The 20,087-nt window shown below is 55.7% G+C and overlaps 1 protein-coding gene across 3 annotated transcripts in view; it reads left to right on the top strand.

The window, feature by feature from the left end:
• Nucleotides 1-20,087, top strand: part of LOC149428274 (radial spoke head 1 homolog) — a 45,125-nt gene that overhangs the window by 174 nt on the left and 24,864 nt on the right. For all 3 annotated transcript variants that reach the window (XM_089667556.1, XM_089667555.1, XM_089667557.1), the window contains exons 2-3: nt 7,223-7,336; nt 13,046-13,151. In XM_089667556.1, the coding sequence (XP_089523682.1) occupies nt 7,223-7,336; nt 13,046-13,151 (220 nt within the window). The remainder of the gene's footprint in view (nt 1-7,222; nt 7,337-13,045; nt 13,152-20,087) is intronic.

Genomic DNA, 20,087 nt, shown 5'->3' with positions numbered 1-20,087 from the left:
ATATACCGTGTGTACGTCATCATCACATCCTAATGGGGGCTCTGTGTGTCCCCCATAGGAAGATCCCATCATCACCCAGAGGGGAAATCTCCACCGTGGGGACACCCAGGGATCCCTTCACTTCCTGTTCTCACTGTGGGACAGGAAGTGACAGGAAATCTCTACCACGGGGACACCCAGGGATCCCTTCACTTCCTGTTCTCACCATGGGACAGGAAGTGACAGGAAATCTCCCCCACGGGGACACTCAGGGATCCCTTCACTTCCTGTTCTCTCCATGGGACAGGAAGTGACACGGAAATCTCCCCCACAGGGACACCCAGGGATCCATTCACTTCCTGTTCTTACCATGGGACAGGAAGTGACAGGAAATCTTTCCCACGGGGACACTCAGGGATCCCTTCATTTCCTGTTCTCACCGTGGGACAGGAAGTGACAGGAAATCTCTCCCACAGTGACACCCAGGGATCCATTCACTACCTGTTCTCATCATGGGACAGGAAGTAACGGGAAATCTCCCCCACGGGGACACCCAGGGAACCCTTCACTTCTGTTCTTGCAGTGGGACAGGAAGTGACACGAAATCTCCACCGTGGGGACACCCAGGGATCCCTTCACTTCCTGTTCTCACCGTGGGACAGGAAGTGACAGGAAATCTCCCCCACGGGGACACTCAGGGAATCCCTTCACTTCCTGTTCTCACCATGGGACAGGAAGTAACGGGAAATCTCCACCACGGGGACACCCAGGGATCCATTCACTACCTGTTCTCACCGTGGGACAGGAAGTGACAGGAAATCTCTACCACGGGGACACCCAGGGATCCCTTTACTTTCTGTTCTCATCATGGGACAGGAAGTAACAGGAAATCTCCACCACGGGGACACCCAGGGATCCCTTCACTTCCTGTTCTCACCGTGGGACAGGAAGTGACTGGAAATCTCTCCCACAGGGACACCCAGGGATCCCTTTACTTTCTGTTCTCATCATGGTTCAGGAAGCGATAAGAAATCTCCCCCACGGGGACACTCAGGGATCCCTTCACTTCCTGTTCTCTTCGTGGGACAGGAAGTGATAAGAAATCTCCCCCACGGAGACACTCAGGGATCCCTTCACTTCCTGTTCTCTTCGTGGGACAGGAAGTGACAGAAAATCTCCCCCACATGGACACCCGGGGATCCCTTCACTTCCTGTTCTCACCGTGGGACAGGAAGTGAAGGGAATTCTCTCCCACGGGGACACCCAGGGATCCCTTCACTTCCTGTTCTCACCGTGGGACAGGAAGTGACAGGAAATCTTTCCCTCGGGGACACCCTGGGATCCATTCACTTCTTTTTCTCTCTGTGGGACAGAAAGTGACGGTAAATCTCCCCCAGGAGGAAACCCAGGGATTCCTTAACTTCCTGTTCTCACCGTGGGACAGGAAATGACGGGAAATCTCCCCCACATGGACACTCAGGGATCCCTTCACTTCCTCTTCTCACCATGGGACAGGAAGTAACGGGAAATATCCACCACGGGGACACCCAGGGATCCCTTCACTTCCTGTTCTCATTATGGAACAGGAAGTGACGGGAAATCTCCCCCACGAGGACACCCAGGGATTCCTTAACTTCCTGTTCTCACCGTGGGACAGGAAGTGACGGGAAATCTCCCCCACGGGGACACTCAGGGATCCCTTCACTTCCTGTTCTCATTATGGAACAGGAAGTGACGGGAAATCTCCCCCACGAGGACACCCAGGGATTCCTTAACTTCCTGTTCTCACCGTGGGACAGGAAGTGACGGGAAATCTCCCCCACGGGGACACTCAGGGATCCCTTCACTTCCTGTTCTTGCAGTGGGACAGGAAGTGACAGGAAATCTCTACCGGGGGGACACTTAGGGATCCCTTCACTTCCTGTTCTCACCAAGGGACAGGAAGTGATAAGAAATCTCCGCACGGGGACACCCAGGGATCCCTTCACTTCCTGTACTCGCAGTGGGACAGGAAGTGACAGGAAATCTCTACCGTGGGGACACTCAGGGATCCCTTCACTTCTTGTTCTCTCTATAGGACAGGATGTGATGGGAAATCTCCACCACGGGGACACCCAGAGATCTTTTGACTTCCTGTTCTCACCATAGGACACGAAGTGACAGGAAATCTCTCCCACGGGGACACTCAGGGATCCATTCACTTCCTGTTCTCACCGTGGGACAGGAAGTGATAGGAAATCTCCCCCATGGGGACACCCAGGGATCCCTTCACTTCCTGTTCCCACAGTGGGACAGGAAGTGACAGGAAATCTCCACCGTGGGGACACTCAGGGATCCCTTCACTTCCTGTTCTCTCTGTGGGACAGGAAGTGACGGGAAATCTCCCCCACGGGCACCCAGGGAGAGCTTTACTTCCTGTTCCCGCAGTGGGACAGGAGGTGACTGGAAATCTCTACCGTGGGGACACTCAGGGATTTATTTAACTTCCTGTTCTCGCCGTGGGACAGGAAATGACCAGAAATCTCCCCCACGGGGACACCCAGGGATCACTTCACTTCCTGTTCTCGCTGTGGGACAGGAAGTGAAGGGAAATCTCTCAGGTGTCGGGGTCTCACCCCTATGTCTCTCAGGTGTTGGGGTCTCCCCCCTATGTCTCTCTCAGGTGTCGGGGTCTCCCCCCTATGTCTCTCAGGTGTCGGGGTCTCCCCCCTATGTCTCTCTCAGGTGTCGGGGTCTCCCCCCTATGTCTCTCTCAGGTGTCGGGGTCTCACCCCTATGTCTCTCAGGTGTTGGGGTCTCCCCCCTATGTCTCTCTCAGGTGTCGGGGTCTCCCCCCTATGTCTCTCTCAGGTGTCGGGGTCTCCCCCCTATGTCTCTCAGGTGTCGGGGTCTCCCCCCTATGTCTCTCTCAGGTGTTGGGGTCTCACCCCTATGTCTCTCTCAGGTGTTGGGGTCTCACCCCTATGTCTCTCAGGTGTTGGGGTCTCACCCCTATGTCTCTCTCAGATGTTGGGGTCTCACTCCTATGTCTCTCTCAGGTGTTGGGGTCTCACTCCTATGTCTCTCTCAGGTGTTGGGGTCTCCCCCCTATGTCTCTCAGGTGTTGGGGTCTCACCCCTATGTCTCTCTCAGATGTTGGGGTCTCACTCCTATGTCTCTCTCAGGTGTTGGGGTCTCACTCCTATGTCTCTCTCAGGTGTTGGGGTCTCACCCCTATGTCTCTCTTAGCTGTTGGGGTCTCCCCCCTATGTGTCTCTCAGGTGTTGGGGTCTCCCCCCTATGTCTCTCTCAGGTGTCGGGGTCTCCCCCCTATGTCTCTCTCAGGTGTTGGGGGTCTCCCCCCTATGTCTCTCTCAGGTGTCGGGGTCTCCCCCCTATGTCTCTCTCAGGTGTTGGGGTCTCCCCCCTATGTCTCTCTCAGGTGTCGGAGTCTCACCCCTATGTCTCTCTCAGGTGTCGGGGTCTCCCCCCTATGTCTCTCTCAGGTGTTGGGGTCTCACCCCTATGTCTCTCAGGTGTCGGGGTCTCACCCCTATGTCTCTCTCAGGTGTCGGGGTCTCACCCCTATGTCTCTCTCAGGTGTTGGGGTCTCACTCCTATGTCTCTCTCAGGTGTTGGGGTCTCACCCCTATGTCTCTCTCAGGTGTCGGGGTCTCCCCCCTATGTCTCTCTCAGGTGTTGGGGGTCTCCCCCCTATGTCTCTCTCAGGTGTCGGGGTCTCCCCCCTATGTCTCTCTCAGGTGTCGGGGTCTCCCCCCTATGTCTCTCTCAGGTGTCGGAGTCTCACCCCTATGTCTCTCTCAGGTGTCGGGGTCTCACCCCTATGTCTCTCTCAGGTGTCGGGGTCTCCCCCCTATGTCTCTCTCAGGTGTTGGGGTCTCACCCCTATGTCTCTCAGGTGTCGGGGTCTCACCCCTATGTCTCTCAGGTGTTGGGGTCTCCCCCCTATGTCTCTCTCAGGTGTCGGGGTCTCCCCCCTATGTCTCTCTCAGGTGTCGGGGTCTCCCCCCTATGTCTCTCTCAGGTGTCGGAGTCTCACCCCTATGTCTCTCTCAGGTGTCGGGGTCTCACCCCTATGTCTCTCTCAGGTGTCGGGGTGTCACCCCTATGTCTCTCTCAGGTGTTGGGGTCTCCCCCCTATGTCTCTCTCTCAGGTGTCGGGGTCTCCCCCCTATGTCTCTCTCTCAGGTGTCGGGGTCTCCCCCCTATGTCTCTCTCAGGTGTCGGGGTGTCACCCCTATGTCTCTCTCAGGTGTTGGGGTCTCACCCCTATGTCTCTCTTAGGTGTTGGGGTCTCCCCCCTATGTCTCTCTCAGGTGTTGGGGTCTCACCCCTATGTCTCTCAGGTGTTGGGGTCTCACCCCTATGTCTCTCTCAGGTGTCGGGGTCTCCCCCCTATGTCTCTCAGGTGTCGGGGTCTCACCCCTATGTCTCTCTCAGGTGTCGGGGTCTCACCCCTATGTCTCTCTCAGGTGTCGGGGTCTCCCCCCTATGTCTCTCTCAGGTGTCGGGGTCTCCCCCCTATGTCTCTCTCTCAGGTGTCGGGGTCTCCCCCCTATGTCTCTCTCTCAGGTGTCGGGGTCTCCCCCCTATGTCTCTCTCAGGTGTTGGGGTCTCACCCCTATGTCTCTCAGGTGTTGGGGTCTCCCCCCTATGTCTCTCTTAGGTGTCGGGGTGTCACCCCTATGTCTCTCTCAGGTGTTGGGGTCTCCCCCCTATGTCTCTCTCAGGTGTCGGGGTCTCCCCCCTATGTCTGTCTCAGGTGTTGGGGTCTCACCCCTATGTCTCTCAGGTGTTGGGGTCTCACCCCTATGTCTCTCTTAGGTGTTGGGGTCTCCCCCCTATGTCTCTCAGGTGTCGGGGTCTCCCCCCTATGTCTCTCAGGTGTCGGGGTCTCACCCCTATGTCTCTCTCTCAGGTGTCGGGGTCTCACCCCTATGTCTCTCTCAGGTGTCGGGGTCTCACCCCTATGTCTCTCTCAGGTGTCGGGGTCTCACCCCTATGTCTCTCTCAGGTGTCGGGGTCTCCCCCCTATGTCTCTCTCAGGTGTTGGGGTCTCACTCCTATGTCTCTCTCAGGTGTCGGGGTCTCCCCCCTATGTCTCTCTCAGGTGTTGGGGGTCTCCCCCCTATGTCTCTCTCAGGTGTCGGGGTCTCCCCCCTATGTCTCTCTCAGGTGTCGGGGTCTCCCCCCTATGTCTCTCTCAGGTGTCGGAGTCTCACCCCTATGTCTCTCTCAGGTGTCGGGGTCTCACCCCTATGTCTCTCTCAGGTGTCGGGGTGTCACCCCTATGTCTCTCTCAGGTGTTGGGGTCTCCCCCCTATGTCTCTCTCTCAGGTGTCGGGGTCTCCCCCCTATGTCTCTCTCTCAGGTGTCGGGGTCTCCCCCCTATGTCTCTCTCTCAGGTGTCGGGGTCTCCCCCCTATGTCTCTCTCAGGTGTCGGGGTGTCACCCCTATGTCTCTCTCAGGTGTTGGGGTCTCACCCCTATGTCTCTCTTAGGTGTTGGGGTCTCCCCCCTATGTCTCTCTCAGGTGTTGGGGTCTCACCCCTATGTCTCTCAGGTGTTGGGGTCTCACCCCTATGTCTCTCTTAGGTGTTGGGGTCTCCCCCCTATGTCTCTCTCAGGTGTCGGGGTCTCACCCCTATGTCTCTCAGGTGTCGGGGTCTCCCCCCTATGTCTCTCTCAGGTGTTGGGGTCTCACCCCTATGTCTCTCTCAGGTGTCGGGGTCTCACCCCTATGTCTCTCTCAGGTGTCGGGGTCTCCCCCCTATGTCTCTCAGGTGTCGGGGTCTCACCCCTATGTCTCTCTCAGGTGTCGGGGTCTCACCCCTATGTCTCTCTCAGGTGTCGGGGTCTCCCCCCTATGTCTCTCTCAGGTGTCGGGGTCTCCCCCCTATGTCTCTCTCTCAGGTGTCGGGGTCTCCCCCCTATGTCTCTCTCTCAGGTGTCGGGGTCTCCCCCCTATGTCTCTCTCAGGTGTTGGGGTCTCACCCCTATGTCTCTCAGGTGTTGGGGTCTCACTCCTATGTCTCTCTTAGGTGTCGGGGTGTCACCCCTATGTCTCTCTCAGGTGTTGGGGTCTCCCCCCTATGTCTCTCTCAGGTGTCGGGGTCTCCCCCCTATGTCTGTCTCAGGTGTTGGGGTCTCACCCCTATGTCTCTCAGGTGTTGGGGTCTCACCCCTATGTCTCTCTTAGGTGTTGGGGTCTCCCCCCTATGTCTCTCAGGTGTCGGGGTCTCCCCCCTATGTCTCTCAGGTGTCGGGGTCTCACCCCTATGTCTCTCTCTCAGGTGTCGGGGTCTCACCCCTATGTCTCTCTCAGGTGTCGGGGTCTCACCCCTATGTCTCTCTCAGGTGTCGGGGTCTCACCCCTATGTCTCTCTCAGGTGTCGGGGTCTCCCCCCTATGTCTCTCTCAGGTGTTGGGGTCTCACTCCTATGTCTCTCTCAGGTGTCGGGGTCTCCCCCCTATGTCTCTCTCTCAGGTGTCGGGGTCTCCCCCCTATGTCTCTCTCAGGTGTCGGGGTCTCCCCCCTATGTCTCTCTCAGGTGTTGGGGTCTCCCCCCTATGTCTCTCAGGTGTCGGGGTCTCCCCCCTATGTCTCTCTCAGGTGTTGGGGTCTCCCCCCTATGTCTCTCTCAGGTGTTGGGGTCTCCCCCCTATGTCTCTCTCAGGTGTCGGGGTCTCACTCCTATGTCTCTCTCAGGTGTCGGGGTCTCCCCCCTATGTCTCTCTCAGGTGTCGGGGTCTCCCCCCTATGTCTCTCTCAGGTGTTGGGGTCTCCCCCCTATGTCTCTCAGGTGTCGGGGTCTCCCCCCTATGTCTCTCTCAGGTGTCGGGGTCTCCCCCCTATGTCTCTCTCAGGTGTCGGGGTCTCCCCCCTATGTCTCTCTCAGGTGTCGGGGTCTCCCCCCTATGTCTCTCAGGTGTTGGGGTCTCACTCCTATGTCTCTCAGGTGTCGGGGTCTCCCCCTTATGTCTCTCAGGTGTCGGGGTCTCCCCCTTATGTCTCTCAGGTGTCGGGGTCTCACCCCTATGTCTCTCTCTCAGGTGTCGGGGTCTCCCCCCTATGTCTCTCAGGTGTTGGGGTCTCCCCCCTATGTCTCTCTCAGGTGTCGGGGTCTCACTCCTATGTCTCTCAGGTGTTGGGGTCTCCCCCCTATGTCTCTCAGGTGTCGGGGTCTCCCCCCTATGTCTCTCTCAGGTGTTGGGGTCTCACTCCTATGTCTCTGTCTTCCAGGAATATGAAGGGGAGCGGAATGAGGTGAAGGAGCGGCATGGTCAGGGTAAAGCTCGGTTGCCGAACGGTGACACCTATGAAGGGATGTATGAGAATGGGAGGAGACACGGCCAGGTGAGGTCACTTCCTGCATTCTTCGTCCGTCCACTCACATGCAGCAATCCCTCCATACAATGTGTGATCCTGAACCTCTGCTGGGAGGTGATCTCTATGGACATTGCACTCCTCCCACATTCCTCCCACACCCCTCCTACATTCCTCCCACACCCCTCCCACATTCCTCCCACACCCCTCCTACATTCCTCCCACACCCCTCCCACATTCCTCCCACACTCCTCCCACATTCCTCCCACACCCCTCCTACATTCCTCCCACACCCCTCCCACATTCCTCCCACACCCCTCCCACATTCCTCTCACACTCCTCCCACATTCCTCCCACACCCCTCCCACATTCCTCCCACACTCCTCCTACATTCCTCCCACACCCCTCCCACATTCCTCTCACACTCCTCCCACATTCCTCTCACACTCCTCCCACACCCCTCCCACATTCCTCTCACACCCCTCCCACATTCCTTCCACACCCCTCCCACACCCCTCCCACATTCCTCTCACACCCCTCCTACATTCCTCCCACACCCCTCCCACATTCCTCCCACACCCCTCCTACATTCCTCCCACACCCCTCCCACATTCCTCCCACACCCCTCCCACATTCCTCTCACACCCCTCCCACATTCCTCCCACACCCCTCCTACATTCCTCCCACACCCCTCCCACATTCCTCCCACACCCCTCCCACATTCCTCTCACACTCCTCCCACATTCCTCCCACACCCCTCCCACACCCCTCCCACATTCCTCTCACACCCCTCCTACATTCCTCCCACACCCCTCCCACATTCCTCTCACACTCCTCCCACATTCCTCTCACACCCCTCCCACACCCCTCCCACATTCCTCCCACACCCCTCCTACATTCCTCCCACACCCCTCCTACATTCCTCCCACACCCCTCCCACATTCCTCCCACATTCCTCCCACACTCCTCCCACATTCCTCCCACACTCCTCCCACATTCCTCCCACACTCCTCCTACATTCCTCCCACACCCCTCCCACATTCCTCCCACACCCCTCCCACATTCCTCCCACACCCCTCCCACATTCCTCCCACACTCCTCCCACATTCCTCCCACACTCCTCCTACATTCCTCCCACACCCCTCCCACACCCCTCCTTCATTGCTCCCACACTCCACCCACACCCCTCTTACACTCCTCCCACACTCCTACAACACCCCTCCCACACTCCTCCCACATTCTTCCCACACTCCTCCTACATTGCTCCCACACCCCTCTTACACTCCTCCCACATTCCTCATACACTCCTCCCACATTCCTCCCTCACTCCTCCCACATTCCTCCCCACCTACACCTTCATACCTCTGCAGTGGTTATAAAGTCCGGTTTTTGTGTAGCCACTTCTCAGTTCCTTGGGTGTCCCCAAAACTCTTCCATAAACAGTGAGACTTCCCTTTTCTGAAACTACAATAATTTCCACTCCGCCCCCCGAGTCTGAGAGCAGCTGGAGGGGCGGTCTCTGCTCCCCAATATATTCTGATGTATACTCAGGAGGAGACCGATAACTAAACAAGATACATCGATTCTATACAATGTATGGTACATACACAATACAAAGGAAGGGGAGATTGGGGACCCCACGGGGTAGAGGAGATTGAGGACTGCTCATTGGTGGGATTGGCGGTGGGGGAGGTAGGAGACCCCATGGTGATAGGATAGATTGGGGACCCCACGGGGTAGAGGAGATTGAGGGCTGCTCATTGGTGGGATTGGCGGTGGGGGAGGTAGGAGACCCCATGGTGATAGGATAGATTGGGGACCCCACGGGGTAGAGGAGATTGAGGTCTGCTCATTGGTGGGATTGGAGGTGGGGGAGGTAGGAGACCCCATGGTGATAGGATAGATTGGGGACCCCACGGGGGTAGAGGAGATTGAGGTCTGCTCATTGGTGGGATTGACGGTGGGGGAGGTAGGAGACCCCATGGTGATAGGATAGATTGGGGACCCCACGGGGTAGAGGAGATTGAGGTCTGCTCAGTGGTGGGATTGACGGTGGGGGAGGTAGGAGACCCCATGGTGATAGGATAGATTGGGGACCCCACGGGGGTAGAGGAGATTGAGGGCTGCTCATTGGTGGGATTGGAGGTGGAGGAGGTAGGAGACCCCCATGGCGATGGGATAGATTGGGGACCCCACAGGGGTAGAGGAGATTGAGGGCTGCTCATTGGTGGGATTGGAGGTGGGGGAGGTAGGAGACCCCATGGGGATAGGATAGATTTGGGACCCCACGGAGGTAGAGGAGATTGAGGGCTGCTCATTGGTGGGATTGGAGGTGGGGGAGGTAGGAGACCCCATGGGGATAGGATAGATTGGGGACCCCACGGGGGTAGAGGAGATTGAGGTCTGCTCATTGGTGGGATTGGAGGTGGGGGAGGTAGGAGACCCCCATGGTGATAGGATAGATTGGGGACCCCACGGGGGTAGAGGAGATTGAGGGCTGCTCATTGGTGGGATTGGAGGTGGGGGAGGTAGGAGACCCCATGGGGATAGGATAGATTTGGGACCCCACGGAGGTAGAGGAGATTGAGGGCTGCTCATTGGTGGGATTGGAGGTGGGGGAGGTAGGAGACCCCATGGGGATAGGATAGATTGGGGACCCCACGGGGGTAGAGGAGATTGAGGTCTGCTCATTGGTGGGATTGGAGGTGGGGGAGGTAGGAGACCCCCATGGCGATGGGATAGATTGGGGACCCCACAGGGGTAGAGGAGATTGAGGGCTGCTCATTGGTGGGATTGGAGGTGGGGGAGGTAGGAGACCCCATGGGGATAGGATAGATTTGGGACCCCACGGAGGTAGAGGAGATTGAGGGCTGCTCATTGGTGGGATTGGAGGTGGGGGAGGTAGGAGACCCCCATGGCGATGGGATAGATTGGGGACCCCACAGGGGTAGAGGAGATTGAGGGCTGCTCATTGGTGGGATTGGAGGTGGGGGAGGTAGGAGACCCCATGGTGATAGGATAGATTGGGGACCCCACGGGGGTAGAGGAGATTGAGGGCTGCTCATTGGTGAGATTGGAGGTGGGGGAGGTAGGAGACCCCATGGGGATAGGATAGATTGGGGACCCCACGGGGGTAGAGGAGATTGAGGTCTGCTCATTGGTGGGATTGGAGGTGGGGGAGGTAGGAGACCCCCATGGCGATGGGATAGATTGGGGACCCCACGGGGGTAGAGGAGATTGAGGGCTGCTCATTGGTGGGATTGGAGGTGGGGGAGGTAGGAGACCCCCATGGTGATAGGATAGATTGGGGACCCCACGGGGGTAGAGGAGATTGAGGGCTGCTCATTGGTGGGATTGGAGGTGGGGGAGGTAGGAGACCCCCATGGTGATAGGATAGATTGGGGACCCCACGGGGGTAGAGGAGATTGAGGGCTGCTCATTGGTGGGATTGGAGGTGGGGGAGGTAGGAGACCCCATGGGGATAGGATAGATTGGGGACCCCACGGGGGTAGAGGAGATTGAGGTCTGCTCATTGGTGGGATTGGAGGTGGGGGAGGTAGGAGACCCCATGGTGATAGGATAGATTGGGGACCCCACGGGGGTAGGATCAGAGGCAGAAGAGATTGGGGACCCCATGGCGGTGGGATGGGAAGCAGGAGAGATTGGTGGGATCAGAGGTAGGAGAGATTAGGGACTCCCATAGTGGTTGGATGAGAAGTAGGAAAGATTGGGGACCCACCAATGGTGGGATCAGTGGTAGAGGAGATTTGGGACTCCATGATGGTTGGTTCAGAGGCAGAAGAGATTGGGGACCCATCAGTGGTGGGATAAGAGGTAGAGGAAAGATTGGGGACCCACCAATGGTGGGATCAGTGGTAGAGAAGATTTGGGACCCCACAATGGTTGGATCAGAGGCAAAAAAAGATTGGGGACCTCTTAGTGACGGAGTTGGAGGTGGGGGAGATAGGAGAACCCATAGTGGTGAGATCAGAGGTTGGAGAGGTAGGAGACCTGATGGTGGTGGGATCAGAGGCAGAAGAGATTGGGGACCCCACAATGGTTGGATCAGAGCCAGAAGAGATTGGGGACCACTTAGTGGTGGAGTTGGAGGTGGGAAGAAAGGAGACCCCACAGTGGTGAGATCAGAAGTTGGAGTGGTAGGAGACCCCATGATGGTGGGATCAGAGGCAGAAGAGATTGGAGATCCCTCAGTGGTGTGATGAGAGGTGGGAGGATAAGACCCCACAGTGGTGGGATCAGAGCTAGGAGAGATTGAGATCTCACAGCAGTTGGAGGTAGAGGAAAATGGGGAGACCACAGTGGTGGGATGTGAGGTAGAAGAGATTGGGGACCCCACAATGGTTGGATCAGAGCCAGAAGAGATTGGGGACCACTTAGTGGTGGAGTTGGAGGTGGGAAGAAAGGAGACCCCACAGTGGTGGAATTGGAGGCAGGGAAGGTAGAAGACCTCACAATGGTGGCATCAAATGTAGTAGAGATTGTGCACCTTAGAGATGGGAACGGAGGTTGTGGAGATAGGAGATCCCAATGGTGGTGGGATCAGAGGTAGTAGAGGTTGGGGACCTTGGAGATGGGAATGGAGGTTGTGGAGGTAGGAGATCCCAATGGTGCTGGGATCAGAGGTAGTAGAGATTGTGCACCTTGGAGATGGGAATGGAGGTTGTGGAGGTAGGAGATCCCAATGGTGGTGGGATCAGAGGTAGTAGAGATTGTGCACCTTGGAGATGGGAATGGAGGTTGTGGAGGTAGGAGATCCCAATGGTGGTGGAATCAGAGGTAGTAGAGATTGTGCACCTTGGAGATGGGAATGGAGATTGTGGAGGTAGGAGATCCCAATGGTGGTGGAATCAGAGGTAGTAGAGATTGGGGACCTTGGAGATGGGAATGGAGGTTATGGAGGTAGGAGATCCCAATGGTGGTGGGATCAGAGGTAGTAGAGATTGTGCACCTTGGAGATGGGAATGGAGGTTGTGGAGGTAGGAGATCCCAATGGTGGTGGGATCAGAGGTAGTAGAGATTGTGCACCTTGGAGATGGGAACGGAGGTTGTGGAGGTAGGAGATCCCAATGGTGGTGGGATCAGAGGTAGTAGAGATTGGGGACCTTGCAGTGGTGAGATCAAAGGTGGGGAGGTAAGAGAACCCACAGTGGTGGCATTAGAGCTAGGAGAAAGGTAGGAGAGATTGGGTACCCTCTTGGTGGTGGGATTACAGGCAGATTGGTGACCCTTGGAGACTCAACAGTTGTGGAATCATAGATAGGAGAGATTGGGGACCCCGTAGTCATAGGCTCAGAGGTGGGAGAGATGGGAAGTCCCATGGTTGGGGGATGGTAGGTATGTGCAATTTTACACCCTACAGTGAGCGCATGGGAGGTATGGAAAATTGGAGATCTCACAATCAGGGGATGGGAAATAGAAGATCCCTCCAGTGGTTGAAGATAGGAGATTGAGGACCCCACATTGAAGGGATGGGAGATTGGGGCATCACCCTCAACCACTGGTATCCAGCCACTCATGGGGCCTCAGTATCACATCTTGCCCACATTTCTTTATTTCTTTGTTCTGGAAGGTGGTAGAGGGAAAATGAGGTCTTGGACCCTCTACACAATGCTGCCATGCCTGGCCCAACATAGATGACAGAGCCCGGAGAGGTATCGGGCCCTGGATGAGGCAGGAAATGTGTATATGTAGAACATTCATCATGGTTTCCATTGACAGGGAACTTACCGATTCAAGAATGGCTCTCGGTACATAGGAGAGTATTACCAGAACCGGAAACACGGTGTGGGGACCTTCATGTATCCTGATGGATCCAAGTACGAAGGTAACTAGAGAAGAACTTCTTCACCCCTTCACTGTCTTGTGCTCCAATGAAAGCTTTGAGCTGAAGACCAACTCCGGCCATTTGTTATAATAATCTGGTCCTCCAGCCAGGTAATATAATAAACAGGTATTTCAGGCTGTACTTTTCCATCAGGTCAGCATCTGTTCCAACCTCTGGGAAGGCTCCCTTATCTCTGTTACGAGGTGAGAGATTCCACAGGTTCTCAGGCAGAGGCTCTGCCTCTCTTGGGGGGCTTTGTAGCTCTGGGCCCCCTGCTGCTCTGTGTCTCTCAGAGAGGGAGGGGGGAGAGTGAGAAATGAGACACAACATATACTCCGTACCCAGATGGAGGTGCCTACAAAATGGTTGGACTGCGTACTTCACTGTGTGTTGTGACAGAAGGTACTTGTCCTCTCTCCCATTTATGGGCGGGTACTTCTCCTCTCTCCCAGTTATGGGCGGGTACTTCTCCTCTCTCCCAGTTATGGGCGGGTACTTCTCCTCTCTCCCAGTTATGGGCGGGTACTTCTCCTCTCTCCCAGTTATGGGCGGGTACTTCTCCTCTCTCCCAGTTATGGGCGGGTACTTCTCCTCTCTCCCAGTTATGGGCGGGTACTTCTCCTCTCTCCCAGTTATGGGCGGGTACTTGTCCTCTCTCCCAGTTATGGGCGGGTACTTGTCCTCTCTCCCAGTTATGGGCGAGCCCTTCTCCTCTCTCCCAGTTATGGGCGGGTACTTGTCCTCTCTCCCAGTTATGGGCGAGCCCTTCTCCTCTCTCCCGGTTATGGGCGAGCCCTTCTCCTCTCTCTAGGTTATGGGCGAGCCCTTCTCCTCTCTCCCGGTTATGGGCGGGTACTTTTCCTCTCTCCCGGTTATGGGCGAGCCCTTCTCCTCTCTCCCGGTTATGGGCGAGCCCTTCTCCTCTCTCCCGGTTATGGGCGAGCCCTTCTCCTCTCTCCCGGTTATGGGCGAGCCCTTCTCCTCTCTCCCGGTTATGGGCGAGCCCTTCTCCTCTCTCCCGGTTATGGGCGGGTACTTGTCCTCTCTTCCAGTTATGGGCGAGCCCTTCTCCTCTCTCCCGGTTATGGGCGAGACCTTCTCCTCTCTCCCGGTTATGGGCGAGCCCTTCTCCTCTCTCCCGGTTATGGGCGAGCCCTTCTCCTCTCTCCCGGTTATGGGCGAGCCCTTCTCCTCTCTCCCGGTTATGGGCGAGCCCTTCTCCTCTCTCCCGGTTATGGGCGGGTACTTGTCCTCTCTTCCAGTTATGGGCGAGCCCTTCTCCTCTCTCCCGGTTATGGGCGAGACCTTCTCCTCTCTCCCGGTTATGGGCGAGCCCTTCTCCTCTCTCCCGGTTATGGGCGAGCCCTTCTCCTCTCTCCCGGTTATGTGCGAGCCCTTCTCCTCTCTCCCGGTTATGGGCGAGCCCTTCTCCTCTCTCCCAGTTATGGGCGAGCCCTTCTTTGGGATATGAGTGGGCCCTTCTTCTCTTTTGGGTTATGGATAGACCCTTTTCCGGAATATAGGTGGGTCCGTCTTCTCTTTTGACGTATGGATGTCCCTTTCTCCTCTCTCTGGGTTATGAGTGGGCCCTTCTACCCTCGCTGGGTTACAGGTAGGTCTTTCTCCTCTCGCTGGGTTATGAGTGGGCCCTTCTACCCTCGCTGGGTTACAGGTAGGTCTTTCTCCTCTCGCTGGGTTATGAGTGGGCCCTTCTACCCTCACTGGGTTACAGGTAGGTCTTTCTCCTCTCGCTGGGTTACAGGTAGGTCTTTCTCCTCTCGCTGGGTTACAGGTAGGTCTCACTCCTCTCTCTGGGTTATGAGTGGGCCCTTCTACCCTCACTGGGTTACAGGTAGGTCTTTCTCCTCTCGCTGGGTTACAGGTAGGTCTTTCTCCTCTCGCTGGGTTACAGGTAGGTCTTTCTCCTCTCGCTGGGTTACAGGTAGGTCTTTCTCCTCTCTCTGGGTTATGAGTGGGCCCTTCTACCCTCACTGGGTTACAGGTAGGTCTCTCTCCTCTCGCTGGGTTACAGGTAGGTCTCTCTCCTCTCGCTGGGTTACAGGTAGGTCTTTCTCCTCTCGCTGGGTTACAGGTAGGTCTTTCTCCCCTCACTGGGTTACAGGTAGGTCTTTCTCCTCTCGCTGGGTTACAGGTAGGTCTCTCTCCTCTCGCTGGGTTACAGGTAGGTCTCTCTCCTCTCGCTGGGTTACAGGTAGGTCTTTCTCCTCTCGCTGGGTTACAGGTAGGTCTTTCTCCTCTCGCTGGGTTACAGGTAGGTCTTTCTCCTCTCGCTGGGTTACAGGTAGGTCTTTCTCCTCTCGCTGGGTTACAGGTAGGTCTTTCTCCTCTCGCTGGGTTACAGGTAGGTCTCTCTCCTCTCGCTGGGTTACAGGTAGGTCTTTCTACCCTCTTTGGGTTATGGGCAGGTCTTTCTCCTCTCTCTGGGTTACAGGTAGGTCTCTCTCCTCTCGCTGGGTTACAGGTAGGTCTTTCTCCTCTCTCTGGGTTATGAGTGGGCCCTTCTACCCTCACTGGGTTACAGGTAGGTCTCTCTCCTCTCGCTGGGTTACAGGTAGGTCTTTCTCCTCTCTCTGGGTTACAGGTAGGTCTCTCTCCTCTCTCTGGGTTACAGGTAGGTCTTTCTCCTCTCGCTGGGTTACAGGTAGGTCTTTCTCCTCTCGCTGGGTTACAGGTAGGTCTCTCTCCTCTCGCTGGGTTACAGGTAGGTCTCTCTCCTCTCTCTGGGTTACAGGTAGGTCTTTCTCCCCTCACTGGGTTACAGGTAGGTCTTTCTCCTCTCGCTGGGTTACAGGTAGGTCTCTCTCCTCTCGCTGGGTTACAGGTAGGTCTCTCTCCTCTCGCTGGGTTACAGGTAGGTCTTTCTCCTCTCGCTGGGTTACAGGTAGGTCTTTCTCCTCTCGCTGGGTTACAGGTAGGTCTTTCTCCTCTCGCTGGGTTACAGGTAGGTCTTTCTCCTCTCGCTGGGTTACAGGTAGGTCTTTCTCCTCTCGCTGGGTTACAGGTAGGTCTCTCTCCTCTCGCTGGGTTACAGGTAGGTCTTTCTACCCTCTTTGGGTTATGGGCAGGTCTTTCTCCTCTCTCTGGGTTACAGGTAGGTCTCTCTCCTCTCGCTGGGTTACAGGTAGGTCTTTCTCCTCTCTCTGGGTTATGAGTGGGCCCTTCTACCCTCACTGGGTTACAGGTAGGTCTCTCTCCTCTCGCTGGGTTACAGGTAGGTCTCTCTCCTCTCTCTGGGTTACAGGTAGGTCTCTCTCCTCTCTCTGGGTTACAGGTAGGTCTTTCTCCTCTCGCTGGGTTACAGGTAGGTCTTTCTCCTCTCGCTGGGTTACAGGTAGGTCTCTCTCCTCTTGCTGGGTTACAGGTAGGTCTCTCTCCTCTCTCTGGGTTACAGGTAGGTCTTTCTCCTCTCGCTGGGTTACAGGTAGGTCTCCCTCCTCTCTCTGGGTTACAGGTAGGTCTTTCTCCTCTCGCTGGGTTACAGGTAGGTCTCTCTCCTCTCTCTGGGTTACAGGTAGGTCTCTCTCCTCTCGCTGGGTTACAGGTAGGTCTTTCTCCTCTCGCTGGGTTACAGGTAGGTCTTTCTCCTCTCGCTGGGTTACAGGTAGGTCTCTCTCCTCTCTCTGGGTTACAGGTAGGTCTTTCTCCTCTCGCTGGGTTACAGGTAGGTCTTTCTCCTCTCGCTGGGTTACAGGTAGGTCTTTCTCCTCTCGCTGGGTTACAGGTAGGTCTCTCTCCTCTCTCTGGGTTACAGGTAGGTCTTTCTCCTCTCGCTGGGTTACAGGTAGGTCTTTCTCCTCTCGCTGGGTTACAGGTAGGTCTTTCTCCTCTCGCTGGGTTACAGGTAGGTCTTTCTCCTCTCGCTGGGTTACAGGTAGGTCTTTCTCCTCTCGCTGGGTTACAGGTAGGTCTTTCTCCTCTCGCTGGGTTACAGGTAGGTCTCTCTCCTCTCTCTGGGTTACAGGTAGGTCTTTCTACCCTCTTTGGGTTACAGGTAGGTCTTTCTCCTCTCGCTGGGTTACAGGTAGGTCTCTCTCCTCTCGCTGGGTTACAGGTAGGTCTTTCTACCCTCTTTGGGTTACGGGCAGGTCTTTCTCCTCTCTCTGGGTTACAGGTAGGTCTCTCTCCTCTCGCTGGGTTACAGGTAGGTCTTTCTCCTCTCTCTGGGTTATGAGTGGGCCCTTCTACCCTCACTGGGTTACAGGTAGGTCTCTCTCCTCTCGCTGGGTTACAGGTAGGTCTTTCTCCTCTCTCTGGGTTACAGGTAGGTCTCTCTCCTCTCTCTGGGTTACAGGTAGGTCTTTCTCCTCTCGCTGGGTTACAGGTAGGTCTTTCTCCTCTCGCTGGGTTACAGGTAGGTCTTTCTCCTCTCGCTGGGTTACAGGTAGGTCTCTCTCCTCTCTCTGGGTTACAGGTAGGTCTTTCTCCCCTCACTGGGTTACAGGTAGGTCTTTCTCCTCTCGCTGGGTTACAGGTAGGTCTCTCTCCTCTCGCTGGGTTACAGGTAGGTCTCTCTCCTCTCGCTGGGTTACAGGTAGGTCTTTCTCCTCTCGCTGGGTTACAGGTAGGTCTTTCTCCTCTCGCTGGGTTACAGGTAGGTCTTTCTCCTCTCGCTGGGTTACAGGTAGGTCTTTCTCCTCTCGCTGGGTTACAGGTAGGTCTTTCTCCTCTCGCTGGGTTACAGGTAGGTCTTTCTCCTCTCGCTGGGTTACAGGTAGGTCTCTCTCCTCTCGCTGGGTTACAGGTAGGTCTTTCTACCCTCTTTGGGTTACGGGCAGGTCTTTCTCCTCTCTCTGGGTTACAGGTAGGTCTCTCTCCTCTCGCTGGGTTACAGGTAGGTCTTTCTCCTCTCTCTGGGTTATGAGTGGGCCCTTCTACCCTCACTGGGTTACAGGTAGGTCTCTCTCCTCTCGCTGGGTTACAGGTAGGTCTTTCTCCTCTCTCTGGGTTACAGGTAGGTCTCTCTCCTCTCTCTGGGTTACAGGTAGGTCTTTCTCCTCTCGCTGGGTTACAGGTAGGTCTTTCTCCTCTCGCTGGGTTACAGGTAGGTCTCTCTCCTCTCGCTGGGTTACAGGTAGGTCTCTCTCCTCTCTCTGGGTTACAGGTAGGTCTTTCTCCTCTCGCTGGGTTACAGGTAGGTCTCCCTCCTCTCTCTGGGTTACAGGTAGGTCTTTCTCCTCTCGCTGGGTTACAGGTAGGTCTCTCTCCTCTCTCTGGGTTACAGGTAGGTCTCTCTCCTCTCGCTGGGTTACAGGTAGGTCTTTCTCCTCTCGCTGGGTTACAGGTAGGTCTCTCTCCTCTCGCTGGGTTACAGGTAGGTCTTTCTACCCTCTTTGGGTTACAGGTAGGTCTCTCTCCTCTCGCTGGGTTACAGGTAGGTCTTTCTCCTCTCGCTGGGTTACAGGTAGGTCTTTCTCCTCTCGCTGGGTTACAGGTAGGTCTTTCTCCTCTCGCTGGGTTACAGGTAGGTCTCTCTCCTCTCTCTGGGTTACAGGTAGGTCTTTCTCCTCTCGCTGGGTTACAGGTAGGTCTTTCTCCTCTCGCTGGGTTACAGGTAGGTCTTTCTCCTCTCTCTGGGTTACAGGTAGGTCTCTCTCCTCTCTCTGGGTTACAGGTTGGTCTCTCTCCTCTCTCTGGGTTACAGGTAGGTCTTTCTACCCTCTTTGGGTTACGGGCAGGTCTTTCTCCTCTCTCTGGGTTACAGGTAGGTCTCTCTCCTCTCGCTGGGTTACAGGTAGGTCTTTCTCCTCTCTCTGGGTTATGAGTGGGCCCTTCTACCCTCACTGGGTTACAGGTAGGTCTCTCTCCTCTCGCTGGGTTACAGGTAGGTCTTTCTCCTCTCTCTGGGTTACAGGTAGGTCTCTCTCCTCTCTCTGGGTTACAGGTAGGTCTTTCTCCTCTCGCTGGGTTACAGGTAGGTCTTTCTCCTCTCGCTGGGTTACAGGTAGGTCTCTCTCCTCTCGCTGGGTTACAGGTAGGTCTCTCTCCTCTCTCTGGGTTACAGGTAGGTCTTTCTCCTCTCGCTGGGTTACAGGTAGGTCTCCCTCCTCTCTCTGGGTTACAGGTAGGTCTTTCTCCTCTCGCTGGGTTACAGGTAGGTCTCTCTCCTCTCTCTGGGTTACAGGTAGGTCTCTCTCCTCTCGCTGGGTTACAGGTAGGTCTTTCTCCTCTCGCTGGGTTACAGGTAGGTCTCTCTCCTCTCGCTGGGTTACAGGTAGGTCTTTCTACCCTCTTTGGGTTACAGGTAGGTCTCTCTCCTCTCGCTGGGTTACAGGTAGGTCTTTCTCCTCTCGCTGGGTTACAGGTAGGTCTTTCTCCTCTCGCTGGGTTACAGGTAGGTCTTTCTCCTCTCGCTGGGTTACAGGTAGGTCTCTCTCCTCTCTCTGGGTTACAGGTAGGTCTTTCTCCTCTCGCTGGGTTACAGGTAGGTCTTTCTCCTCTCGCTGGGTTACAGGTAGGTCTTTCTCCTCTCGCTGGGTTACAGGTAGGTCTTTCTCCTCTCTCTGGGTTACAGGTAGGTCTCTCTCCTCTCTCTGGGTTACAGGTTGGTCTCTCTCCTCTCTCTGGGTTACAGGTAGGTCTTTCTACCCTCTTTGGGTTATGGGCAGGTCACTACTGCTGGTCCTGCATTGTCCATGGTGATGTAAGAGTGTGACCAGGGGAGTGGTGAAAAGAAGAGATTTCAAGGGACCAGTCACATGGAGAGGAGGAGCCTGCGGGTGCGAAGGATAAGGAAAGTTTAACTACTTTTTTTTTTCCCCTAGACAAAACAAAAATGTGACCCTTACATTCCGGGAGGGGATCCCCACTTTGAAGGATCATTTATTTTTGTCCTGGAGTTCAGCTTTAGGGAGTCATGGCTGGACTGACATAAAGTCAGAAAATTCTTACTCCTTTACCTATTGGTGGCTTTGTGCA

The sequence above is a fragment of the Staurois parvus genome, unplaced genomic scaffold, assembly GCF_062004578.1.
Source record: "Staurois parvus isolate SC_StPar_1 unplaced genomic scaffold, SC_StPar_1.0 ptg003368l, whole genome shotgun sequence".
Lineage (NCBI taxonomy): Eukaryota > Metazoa > Chordata > Amphibia > Anura > Ranidae > Staurois > Staurois parvus.
This window is presented reverse-complemented; position numbering and strand designations above follow the sequence as displayed.